Source organism: Plecotus auritus (assembly GCF_963455305.1).
Source record: "Plecotus auritus genome assembly, chromosome: 2".
Lineage (NCBI taxonomy): Eukaryota > Metazoa > Chordata > Mammalia > Chiroptera > Vespertilionidae > Plecotus > Plecotus auritus.
The window spans coordinates 128,077,964-128,091,592 of NC_137771.1; the positions used below are offsets into that span (position 1 = coordinate 128,077,964).

Below are 13,629 nucleotides of genomic sequence, written 5' to 3' on the forward strand. Positions count from 1 at the left end.
CAATTACTTCCCAAACCAGGCAACTAAAGTAGTTTAAAGCTATCCAGAGGTGTATCGTTAACACGTACAAATGTGCTTTAACTCACTTTGATATATAGATGAGCAAGCACCATTTCAGTGAAGTTTCAGAGTAATAAAGGCGGCCTTTCAATCGAAGCTGAGTAAACAAAATCAGCTTTAGGTCTGTGAAACTAAGAAGTGTACACTTATATTTCCCTTATACAGAAAAGGAATTGCAGGCAGACACTTTTAGCCAAACTAAAAGTTAGTATATCATCGGGGGAGGGGGAGGATCACATTAAAACAGAAGATTTAACAGAGTATGCAGGTTATGTAAGTTTGTAGATCTCATTAGCACCATATGATGACAAATGAACTAGAAACAGACATGTGGTCTGATTCACTTATTCTTTGGTCCCATTTTCCTTTCAAACTCTACCTGGAATTGTGACTGACATAAAAGGGCCTCGGCCATGTTCGTAGAGAGAAATGAAAACTGGGCCTCTATTTTCTCTTCTGCTCACATCCAGGAATGAGCTTACCAAGTTGAAGTGTTTTGGTTTTTTTTCATAATGGTACATAAATTATAACCATATATATCATGCTAAGAAAGATTTTATGGTCATATAAAGACTTGTAATGCTCATTGAGAATTTAAGTTAAATTGCGAGAAAACATACACCTGAAATGATTTTTAAGGTACTAAATGGTCCATTATAGCAATTTTATTATCCCTAACATACTACTTACTGTTCCTACATTAAAAGAAGAATCTACAGAACAGTGGGGATACAAAGTGGGTCTCTATTCTCAAGCAGAACTTCTTGCAAATAATTTTAGGGGCAAATTCCGAGGACTCCATGCTCCTTCCGTGGCTGACTATGGACAAGCTGTCTCTGGTCCCAGGTCATGTATAGAGGAGCTGAACACAGGTACAGGTGACCCATACTTTGAACTTGGTACTTTCTGAAATTTAATCAAGAACATTTCAGAAGGTGTAAGTAACCATGAGCTGCTACAGTTGGAGGTACTTTAAAAATAGGTTTTCCGGGTGCAAGTGGGTTTGGCTCAGTGGATAAAGCGTCAACTTGAGGACTGAAGGATCCTGGGTTTGATTCCGGTCAAGGGCACATGCCTGGGTTGTGGGCTCGATCCCCAGTGTGGGGCGTACACAAGGCAGCCAATCAATGATTCTCTCTCATCATTGATGTTTCTATCTCTCTCTCCCTCTCCCTTCCTCTCTGAAATCAATAAAAATATGTAAAGAAAAATTTTTTTAAAAAAATAGGTTTTCCGGTAAAGAATAACACAACCTAAAAAAATAGAGCACCAGAATACACTGCATTATTAGGAATGGAAGCCTACTACTCCCTACATCCAAATCAATCACCTTACACAAAGTGAAAATAACCCCACTTAACGCAGAACTACACTGTTCTGTTGGCATTTGCTTGTATCCCATGATGGTGTTTTTAATGCTTCATTTCAGTGTCAAACTGGGTGACAGGCAATAATTCTATAGATGATTTAGCATCAAATGTTTTAGATCCAAAAACATTTCTCCAATTGTTTACCTACTATACACTACCCCTGCTATACAATCAAACAAACTAATTAAATGAAATGAACAGATATTATTTTTCTGGCCCTAAGCCATGGACAGCTGTGAATACCACAGAGGCATTTCTTCCCTGCAATGTAGTCAGAAAGATACGCACAGTCATGCAGCTCAAAATATTGTTTTATATGTGGAACAACATTGTCATAAGATGTTTGGAAGCCAAGTAAAATCACAGAAGAGAGGGGATTTGTAGCAGCCTGTTTTGGCTGAAGGAAGACAGCTCTCCCATGAAGCAAGCAACATGACACCTTCCAGTGTGAGAAATAGCCTTTGGATGGTTAAAGAGAGAGCAAGAGGAAAAGGCAAAGAAGTGGAGATCAAAGCTCTCTCCCTGTACACTACAGATAATCTTTTTTCTTCCTCTTCAGCAGCAACACTGAGGAAAGGGCTGAAGGTGGTGGGAGAAGAATAGAAAACCATGCTAATCCAGAATTGTAAAGAAAGGAGCTGGCCTTTTGATCTCCACAGGATGGCAACTTTATTGGCTATGCCTAAGCAGTTTCCAACCAGCTGATCAACCAGGTATTAACACTCAACCCTTCCATGATCAGTAACCATGAAGAGAGTCATCTGTGAACAGCAGTCAATCAGAAGGCTCATCTACTACTAAATGACCGCCAGCCCATATCCAACCCAGAGGGGAAGAGCAACCCCAGGGGAAATGATGGTCTCTCCCTGATGAGTACCAGTTATTTGCCTTGCGTCTTAGAGCAAAATCTTTCCTCAAGTGTGCACAAGAATGGAATTCATTTTCCAAAATACAACTTGGAATTTCTGCGTATCTGCATCACTGTTTTGACTTCTGTTCAAACACTGCTTTTAAAAGCATACCAGAAAATGCAGATTCGATAAAGGCTGAACATGAGTAGGTTGGGTGTAATGAATTCATTGTCTTGCCTAGTGATCTAAAGTTTTACAGACCAGTTACTTTATGATAGGAAGAGGAATGCTTTCCTTTCAAAATCCTAAGTGCTCAAACCACGTCTTATTTAGGTGGATTTTGGGGGACAAGTTTTAAAATAAAAAATGATTGAACCACAAGGTTTCTGATTTAAATTCTTCATATCTCCTTTTTAACTACAAAAGTGCATGGTAGTTAAGAATTTTAGAATCAACTTCATTCAAATCCATGCTCCTCCATATCTCCTAACTCTCAATGATGTACATTCCACAACCATAAAATAAGGGTATGGTAATATTTTACTAATAATAGCACCTATGCCATAGGATTCTTATAAACATTAAGACAATAGTGAATGTTCAATCCTATATAATAAAAGGCTAATATGCAAATTGTCTGAACGGCAGAACGACCAGTTGCTATGAAGTGCACTGACTACCAGGGGCAGACGCTCAACACAGGAGCTGCCCCCTGGTGGTCAGTGCACTCCCACAGGGGAGTGCCACTCAGCCAGAAGCCAGGCTCATGGCTGGCGAGCGCATTGGTGGTGGTGAGAGCCTCTCCCGCCTCTGCATCAGTCAGACATCCCCCGAGGGCTCCCGGGCTGCAAGAGGGTGCAGGCCGGGCTGAGCGATCCCGCCCCCGCCCCCCAGTGCATAAATTTCGTGCACTGGGCCTCTAGTAAATTATAATCATACCTTCATAGCAATAGTAGGAGTTATTGTCATAATGTGTCTTATAGGACGCCAGAGATCAAAATCAATCTCATTTTTTAATTTCCTTCTTTTACTTTGATTAGTCTGTTCTAAGCAAAGATGTTATGATATAGAAGATAAAAGATAACTACTTAGTTTTTACTCTAGATATTGAGGTAGTCGATATTCTAAAGTCTTATTAAATGTAGCTCTAAAAAACTAGTCTATGAATTCATTAAAGATTTAAACATTTCAAAATGTATTGTTCTAAAAAATGCAAAATGTCTACTTTATATAGTTGTTAAGTACAGAGTATATATGCTGACATCAAATTTTCAGAAATCCATTTTTCAGAGATGTTTTTCAAGCTGTGTGTGGTCAGAGGGTACACTTAGATTTTGGCTGCTCTACTTCCACTCCACCTCTTCCTATATTTTTAAACTAGCTAAATTCTGGGTCTATTTCTGGTTTGACTCTCCTCCCCCTCCCGCACCCTCTTCCCACCCCCCACCCCCGCCTTTCTTACTACCAAATTTCTTAATTTATTCTGCAGATGACCTTAGGCCTAATTTTTAATTGAATAACAATTTTTATTTCCTTATTTTTCATATAAGAAATCAAGCTTGCAAGGCAGTTATACTTTTAAGAAGTAAACATTTTTTCAAGGGGCTGGAAATTGTTAACACAGAAGATGACAAGTGAAGACTCAACTATTTATGATCTCCACTGGTAAACTGTCATTCTGTTTCCTCCCAATCTTATTCCTATTGCCCAGTATTTTTCATGATAGATATCTACTCAATGTAAAATATATAAACAAGCAAACAACTGCCATGTGTTAGAGGACTTACTATCAAGATGTAAGAATATTTTCAGTGCTGCCATAGTATTCAGGTAAGTATGTTTAAAAGCCAGAAAGTTTATAAAGATAATAATAAGAAATTATTAGAATTACCAAAAAATATTGCCCGGGCCAAAACCAGTTTGGCTCAGTGGATAGAGCGTCAGCCTGTGGACTGAAGGGTCCTGGGTTCGATTCCGGTCAAGGGCATGTACCTTGGTTGCGGGCACATCCCCAGTGGGAGGTGTGCAGGAGGCAGCTGGTCGATGTTTCTCTCTCATGGATGTTTCTAGCTCTCTATCCCTCTCCCTTCCTCTCTGTAAAATATCAATAAAATATATTTAAAAAAATATATATTGCCCGAGAGGGAGAGAGAGGAAGGAGGGAGAAAAGAAGGAAGAGGGAAGTAAAAGAGATAAATGACCCAGATAAGTACAACTTTTCTAAAAAATGTCCCTCTGCAAAAAACAAAGAAAATTCGCCCTCTAAAAGAAAAAGAAAGAAGGAAAAAAAGATAGCACAAATGAATTTCCACTTTATTTGAAAGTCAGTTCTCACTTTAAATTTGAATTGAAATTCAATCACTTTTTCACTTAAAAGCAAGTTTGAGCAACTGGAGTTGAGGAGAGGAAGTCTATGAAGGAACCACTTCCTGAGAGATCACAGGGTTCTTTTTTATTGCTTCCCACCCTGCTCCCTTCACAAAAGTCTAGCTATCCATAAAGAAGAACTCAGATATACAAACTCACTAAAAAAAAATCACCTTAAAAATGAATTTTTAAAGAAATACCTATTTTTCTTCAAAATTTTACTTTCCTATTGTAAAAAGTTAAATATTATAGTATTTGGTTAATAAAAGAAAGGCACCACAAAGCAAACACATACTCTTAAACATAGAATTTGATGTTAAGTATGCCATCAACACATTAAAATGAAGTTTATAATCTGTTTGAAGAAAACTACAGGACTTTGTTAAGTTGGCATCCATGATAAAAAGGAAGAAAAAAGAACTGACAACCAATAGATGCTTTTACAGGTTAAATCTTGTTGAAGGTACCTTACCCCCAGTGCGCTTTGATTTATTTAAGCTCACCACATTTCTCTTAAATACACTCCATTAACAAGTGATAGACTGTGATCTTATGCTTGAGGCAATACATGAAACACAATCTTTCAAGAACTTCATTCATTCCCTGACCAGGTGTCTTGAGCACGCCCAACTCTACTTCTCTGAGTTCTGTGACGTTTTATTCAAATCAATAGTGTGGCTTTAGAATATCACACTGCCATGAAATCACCCCAGCAGCCTAATAATTTGACTGGCCTCTCAAGTTCAGATTCACAGCATGAGTGTAAGTCATCAGAGGAATGATTAAGAGCTTCAGGTTAAATATGAGAGAGCACTTCACAAGTGCACTCTGACCTGCAACCTGGCCAAAGAAGAAGATAAGCACACCTACAGGAAAAACCTTAGGTTTATTAAACATCATCAGTGGCTTAAATGGAGAGTTAAATCAGAAAAACAAAGCCAGAAATCAGTTCAGGTCGAAGATGATAAATGCCTCATCTATTTAAATTACAAATCCCAGATACTAAACTAACTACTAATCAAATTATTAAATCTGAAAGTACAGTAAGTCCCCTCCCCAGACATTTTTCCAAGTAAAGACAGAATGTGCACAGGAAAGCAACCAGCTTTCAGTAATAAATACCCTCCCTATTAGTGTGACTCTATCTTTAATCTACAGCCATGATAAAATGTCCCAACATATACAAACTCAGCTCAAACAGAGACTAATGACCATTAATCCCCCTATCTTCAGTAATCTGCCCCTCCAGTCATTTATCACACTGACACTTCACTTTACACACGTGAATAAACTTTAACTGAGAAGGTGAATCAACAAAAATCTCAAAGGTATCTGAAGCTGTAAATTAAACTAAGGGGAGACACAGCAAAGAGAGGCAAATAGAGAGATCAGATCTTAATGTTTTTGATTTGCATGCATGGCCAGTCTTGGGGGTGGGGAACTATTCAATCATTCAGATCTGCAAACTAAGAATAAAAGCAAAAAGCAACATTACAGAAAGAAGTTGGAAGTAAGAAGAGGTGGCCCCAAGACTTGGTTTAATCTATTGATCCATCCACTGTAACACAGATCAAATATCGAAGGCTGGAACGTCAGTATTCTGTTTTCCTCACTTTAATGAACTTCTTATTTAGTTTAGTTGCAAATGTTCCTGGGCTGAAATTATTTTAGGAGTTTATTTGCTATTATTTAGCTGATATGCATTTTTCTTTCTCATATTTCATTAACTTAAGTAAAATCCTTGATCAAAATATAAACCATAGCCATGGACCACAAAAAGCTCAAACCAAACTTTAAAAACTATTTCATAATCAAGCAAATTGAGTAACTTTAACCTATAGGCCCTGATGCAACTTGAAGCTCAGTATTCCACTATACAAAATTCCCCGAGGTGCAGAGAGTGTGTGAGTGTGTGTGTGTGTGTGTGTTTTAGGGCCTGAAATCAGATCCTTGATTGAAACCAGAATCTACCAAAAGGAAAGAAAGAAAAGTTGAGTCGTGACTCTGTTCACCCACAGTAAAAGTTTCTTAGGTAGTGTAAAAAAAACTATTTGTAAGTGTAGATACAGTGTATACTCCAATGTCAGAAGGATCCCATTGCAGCATCCTTCCAAGACTTCATCAGGGGAGTTTCAGTAATATTTAATTAATCCCCCAAATCCTAAACTCAACCTTCTGTTTTCCTTTGCCAATGAAAATTCCCAGGCAATTAACTGTTCCCGTTCAGATACTTGCAACCGCCTGTTTCCTTCTAAACCCAGCCAGGCAGAGTGGCTAGTTTATATCCTACCGTAGGAAGGAGTTATTTCCTGAAGTTTCTACAGAATCAAATTTAATTACAGACTTTAGTTACATAAAACAACTACTAATAACCCCTTATGCTCGGAGGAGGAGGAGCGAATTGGAGGACCAGGTTCAGGAATCCAGGCGGGTCTATGGAGCCACAAGATTACCCCGGCGCACACCTCCCTCCCCAAAGGAAGCGCCCAGGGATGAAACTCACTATGGCTCATCCTAGGGGCCCTAGCTCACCGCCAACTGCTGCCTCCTCCTTACCCTTGAGCTCAGACCTGCGTTTGCCAAGTGACCTGGGCGTGCCCTGAACTTGGCAAAAGGCCGAGGTCTACAATGAGGCTTGAGGGGTTTGGAGTGGGGGGAGGGGGGGAAATAGGGGTAAAGGGACGACCCAAAGTACGAATTAGAAACCGTTTTGCCCGAAACTCTTGCACGGACCAAGCTCCTCTGGTCCTAGAAAGGAGAGGTCGCCGAAATGCAGTTCGGGGTTTGATTTGAGAAGTGGACAAGGGGCGTGCAAGAAGGATGCAGGATGAAGAAAGAAGACGCGAGGTTACCTGAACAGAGACATATTAATCCAAAGAGGTAAAAGTGAGCAGGCTCCGCGATCATTGTCCTCGGGTGGATCCTGCATACAGTCTCATGCCAAGAGGAGGGTGTAGAAATGGGGTCCCCGAATTTATGAAGCCACACCACACACAATATACACAAAGGCTTAATATAAGCAACGTGGGTCAATCCGCCAGGAGTTTTCAGGGTAATTACTTTGTCGACCTTTCCGGACGCTAGTCAATATCGCAGAGCACTTTGCAAACTAAGAATTCCAAGGTTTGCCTTCTCTGGCTCCAAGGTTTCCGAGGAAGCTCGGCCACTTCCAAGGACCAACCAAAGCGAACAACAAAGAGCCGAAGCAGAACAGCAGTTGTGCGGTTTCCTGCCTCCACGCTCTGGCAGAGCCTCCCGGCGTGCGCCCCCACACTGTGCGCCTAGCGCCGCGGCGAGGGCAGGCGCGGCGGCAGCAAAGTTGGGGTGTGAGAATGAATCAGGGAAGGCCAAAAAGTGCTTCTCCGTCTACAGGCGAGCCCAGTCAACAGCTGACCACTCCCGGCGAAGGCAGGCAAGACAACGGCGGCAGCTCGGGAAGACGGGCTCGGAGTGCCAGGGGTGTGCCTGGGTGACTCCACGCGCCGGGAGCGAACGAGGGGGCGGTGCGGCGACAGCGGCTGCCTGGGCGGGCCCTTGTTCCCATCACTTGGGTGATACGGAGGGCACTGGGGACAGCAGCAGGTCCGCGGACACACGCATGCCTCCCTCGCGCCTCCGGCCCTGAACTGCGCTCACCATCGCCCCAGCCCCTCCGTTCGCAGGGGCGCGCACGCGAGGCACCCCGAACTCTCCGGGCTGGGACGCTGGAGTACAAACTTTCTGAGGGTGGCTGCCCGCAACCTGGCACCTGGAAGTTGCAGAGAGGCAGTTCCCGAACCTCCCCGAGGTGGTGGAGACTGGCGAGGAGGATGCTGCTGCGGGTGGGAGCGCAGGCCGCGACGACACAGCAGAGCTCCGCCGGGATCAGCCGCGTCTGAAGTTTCTACTCTCACGCTGCCTCTTCTCTGGCTCAATTGCTAGTGGGTTTCCCCTAGCGTCCTCGCGGTTCCGAGTTTCCTCCCTCTCCTCCCCAACTCGAGAATACTTAAAGGGGCCGCGCGGTACTTCCCAGGCTTCACTCTATCCTGTCTGGCAAGTTCTGGTCATTAATATTTCATCCACACACCAGAGGTGCCCGACTGCGCCCTCAGGTGAGAATGAAACCGCTCAGGATCAGAAATCCAAGCGAATGGGAACTTGTCTTGTTTCTCTCGCCAACCCTAGCTCCCCTGCACCTTTCTCCAAATGGAACCTCCCAGCCAAAGACTTCAAAAATCCTCCTGGTCCAGCTTAACCTCTTCCTTACCGCTTCCAGGAGTTGGAAAAACTCTACCCCTCACCCTTCCCCATTACCATTTTAAAAATATCAAATTTAGGCAAACAAGCCGTTAGGAGAGGAGATTATCTAGAATAACGATTTTCAACTAGCGTGTCTCAAGAATTTTTAAAACATTCAATACCTGACTTTTCCCCTTAGATTGTAAAAAAAAAAAAAAAAAAGACAACAGGCACCACAACAATATCCATCTGGTGTGAATTAATAAAAATGATACCTATTTTTGTCATATCGGCAAAAATATATATTTTTGGTGTGCCACAGAATTTAGTAATTAGTTTATGTGTGCCATAACATGAAAAGGGTTGAAAATCGCTGACCTAGATCATAAGTGGGCACTCCATTACAATGATCACGTTTTGAAAAATATTTTATATTTCAGAGAGAGAGGGGAGAGGAATATCAATTTGCTGCCCACTTATATGTGCATTAATTGGTTGATTCCTGTATGTGCCCAGCGGGGACGGAAGCCTCAACCTCGGCCTATCTGGAGGATGCTGTAACCAATTGAGCTTCCAGGCCAGGGAAGCTGTAGCTGTTGAGGTCCAATTCCAAGGCACAGGGTGGGCTAGGGGGTCTTTTCCTTGTGTCTCACTGGAGAGCCTCTCCTTCAACGTCAGTGACTGTACAGGTATTAGAATGTTCACCACAGGGTCCTGGCTGGGTGGCTCAGTTAGCACCCCATACACCAACAGGTTGCTGGTTGGATTCCTGTCAGGACCTAGGTTGCGGGTTCCAACCCAAGACACTCAGGGCACATACTGATGGATGTTTCTCTCATATTGATGTTTCTCTCCTTTTCTCTCTCTCTCTCTCTAAAATAAAATAAAACCCTCAGGTGATTATTAAAATAATAACACTAGAATGTTAACAAGGGCAAATCAATTAAGGAAGAGGGACAAATGCAAAAGCATCCTTGACTAACCCAGAGTTTGTTATTATAAGAGAAGCAATTCAGCATTTTAAAACCAGAGTGGGCTTTGACACCCCATATACCCACGCTGAAATCCCAACCTCCCAGCTATTAGTCCTGTTATCACACCAAATTTCTGTTTTCTTTTCTGAGAAATAGGGACTCTTGAAATATTAGCAAAATATGAACAAATCACACCCAAAGCAAAACAAACTTAACACATTTGATGGGCATTCTTGCATTCATTCATTTTTCTTTCTTGCTATTCAATAAGACACTGTATGTAAAACACCTGAAATATAGTGAGTGTACAATGAAGGATAGGTATTAGTATTTAGAACTATTTTTAATAAATTATTATCTACAAAGTTATATACAATTGCTTCAAAATGATTATTTGGTACCTATCAGGATACACCAGGACCTGCTCACGGTGGTTGTGTCTGGAGAGGAGAAATTCATGACAAAGAGTCTGGGATGGGTTTACTCTTCTCCTATTTTTTTTAAGTGAACACATGCATTACCTAACAAAAGATAATCTTTTAAAGTAAATTGTACACTCATTTTGGTTGCTGCTGGTACAACTGTCCTCGGAACAGCATTTTTGTAGAAAGAAATATCTGGTTAACAGTACCTATCTCTGACAGTGAAGGATAGTTTAATCCTGAGAAAGCTGACTGAAAATTCAGTAAACATGCTGGAGATAAGTTATCAAAGACTCCAGCCAAAATCCAGCAATAAAAAACAAGAATGTAGCCGAAACCAGTTTGGCTCAGTGGATAGAGCGTCGGCCTGCGGACTGAAGGGTCCCAGGTTCGATTCTGGTCAAGGGCACATACCTTGGTTGCAGGCACATCCCCAGTAGGAGGTGTGCAGGAGGCAGCTGATCGATGTTTCTCTCTCATCGATGTTTCTAACTCTCTATCCCTCTCCCTTCCTCTCTGCAAAATATCAATTATATATATATATATATATATATATATATATATATATATACACACACACACACACACAAGAATGTGCAGTAAATGCTGAAAAACATTTTAAAAACATGCAATACCTGACTCTTTTCCCTTAGATTAGCAAATAAAAAAAATGGCAACAGCCAACACAATCTGGTGTGGATTAATAGACATGATACCTATTTTTGTCATATCGGCAAAAAACATATTTTTTGGTGTGCCACAGAAGTTTAGTAATTAGTTTATGTGTGCCATCACATGAAAAGGGTTGAAAATCCCTGATCTAGAACATATTTAGATCATAAATGGGCACTCTATTACAATGAGAACTTTCTTTTAAATATTTTATATTTCAGAGAGAGAGGAAGGGACATTTATTTGGTTTTGGAAAAGGGGTATTTAGTGAGAAACATAGACTGGTATCTTTTTTGTTGGGATAAGATGTGCTTTTAAGATAAGCTTACCTGGTAATAGAAAAGAAAGAAGCTAAAGCATGGAGAGAGAGAGAGAGAGAGAGAGATCTTCAAATACTCATATCATGTGAGTGCATTTAAAATAAAGATTTTCACTTAGTAAAGGAAGTATATATTTTTTAATATAGTTTTATTGATTTCAGAGAGGAAGGGAAAGGGAAATAGAGAGAAACATCAATGATGAAAGAGAATCATTGATTGGCTGCTCCCTGCACGCCCCACACTGGGGATCGAGCCCACAACCCAAGCACGTGCCCTTGACTGGAATCAACCTGGGACCCTTCAGTCCCAGGCCGACGCTCTATCCACTGAGTTAAACCTGCTAGGGCAGGAAGTATATTTTTAAATATAAAGTAGAATCTCTGGAAGAATCCCTATTGCATTGTCCCTCCAAAGAAGGTCTATCTCCTGGTCTCCCAAAGTTTGCTAAGATTTCTCAAGGACTCCAGTGCATATATGTGGAGCCTTTCTTCTTCCCCTGCTTCATCCAAAGTGTGCTTTTGTAAAAGTGGTATATGAAGACCTTTGTATTCAGAAAATATTAGAACTCTATATTAAGTGAAACTCAATGTACCTGAGAACTTCCCTTGACTCACTCTCTTACCCATGCAAACAACAACTTAATAAACATTATCTCTGTGCAAGAAACAGTAAAGGGCTCTATAGGGGCAGGATTCAAACAGAAACCCATTCACCAGGACATCAGAGCTCATACTTTAAGAAGCTACACACACAATGGAATACTAAACTGCTGTAAAAAGGAAGGAACTCCTACCATTTGCAACAGCATGGATAGACCTGGAGAGCATTATGCTAAGTGAAATACATCAGTTGGAGTAAGATAAATATCACATGATCTCACTCATTTGTGGAATATAGTGAACAACATAAACTGATGAACACAAACAGATCCAGAGACAGAGAAGCATCGATCAGACTGTCAAACCTCAGGGGGAAGGCAGGGGAGTGTGGGGGTAAGGGGGAGAGATAACCAAACGACTTTGTATATAAGCATAACCAATGGACACAAAAACTAGGGGGGTGAGGGCACAAGCGGGGGGAGGCGCTATGGGGGGATAAGGACACATATGTAATACCTTAATCAAAAAGAAAAATAAATAATGAAATAAAATAAAATTTAAAAAAAGCTACACAAGTTCCAAAGTGGAACCTACCTGACAAAGTAAAAACAAAGTGTCATTGGGGTTAAATGACAGCTCAGTGCATTCCTGGAGATGGATAATCATAGCAACTCTCCCGTTTTTCCTACTGAACACTAAGTTTCTGGGAGAATGCATGAAATGCTCAATGTGTCTGAGTATATGTGCAAGTGTGAGTGTGCACACATGATATGGCACCTGCACATGCCAGGTATTCAGGCAAGTGCAAAAGAACTTTGACTCATTCAGGCTGATTGGTTAGAAGACAAAGAGCAAGGTGAGGAGACGATATCTTAATTTGCACTCAGATACCCTATCCTGATCAGTTGGTCTGAAGAAGTCATCATGGATTCTAAAGTTCTATTTAGAGAATTACTATTTTTTAATATTTTTTTTTATTGATTTCAGAGAGAAAAGGAGAAGGAAAGAGAGATGGAAACATCAATGATGAGAGAGAATCACCCCCCTACTGGGGATCGAGCCTGCAACTGGCCATATGCCCTTGACCAGAATGGAACCTGGGACCCTTCAGTCCACAAGCTAAGGCTCTCTCCACTGAGCCAAACCAGCTAGGGCCATTTAGAGAATTCTGATCTCATTTGACTTGACGCTAATGAAATTTAGGATCCCTAGAATGTCTTTTTGAGAATTTTGAGGAAACCTGAAAATAACACATCAGAGTAGTCCCATGAATAGGGGCTTCTCTGACAGCCAAAATTCTGCAGCAGTAGGAACTCTTGGGTGGGTCTGATCTGATTTTATCTTTCATAAGGTTACTTACAGGAAATAACAAAACTCTCAGGGTCTCTGCAGGGATTCCAGATAGCACTTCTCAGATCAGGAAGAGCAAGGAGTTCCTAAGGAAACTACAAACCGGAACGTTTCTCTCTCTTCCTCTCTTAGGAAGAAGCTCTAGAATCAGGGAGCCTGGGATGCGTGCCGGAAGTTGCCAGAGATCTGCTGAGAAGCAGCATGATACAGAGTACACAGAGGCTGTGCTGCGTTCTCCAACATGCATTGCCCTGCTCCCCGGCACAACAGCTAGCTTAGCAATTCGTACAAAAAATTGCTGAACAATCTGTGTAACTTTGGGTTTCTAAGTTAATGAACTGGGATGAACATTTGAATAATGCAATATTTGAATATTTTCTAAGTTTGGATATATAAGAAAAGACTCATTTTAGAAAGTAACCTAAA

General features: G+C 41.3%; 1 protein-coding gene across 8 annotated transcripts in view; it reads right to left on the reverse strand.

Moving 5' to 3' along the window:
• Positions 1–13,629, reverse strand: part of ROBO1 (roundabout guidance receptor 1) — a 1,316,070-nt gene that overhangs the window by 477,473 nt on the left and 824,968 nt on the right. For 3 of the 8 annotated variants that reach the window (XM_080657737.1, XM_080657735.1, XM_080657734.1), the window contains exon 1: positions 7,501–8,555. The exons of the other annotated variants lie outside the window; for them this stretch is intronic. In XM_080657737.1, coding sequence (XP_080513863.1) covers positions 7,501–7,555 — 55 coding nt within the window. In that variant the 5' untranslated portion in view covers positions 7,556–8,555. Of the gene's footprint in view, positions 1–7,500; positions 8,556–13,629 lie in introns of those variants that run through there. 8 annotated transcript variants of the gene reach the window in all.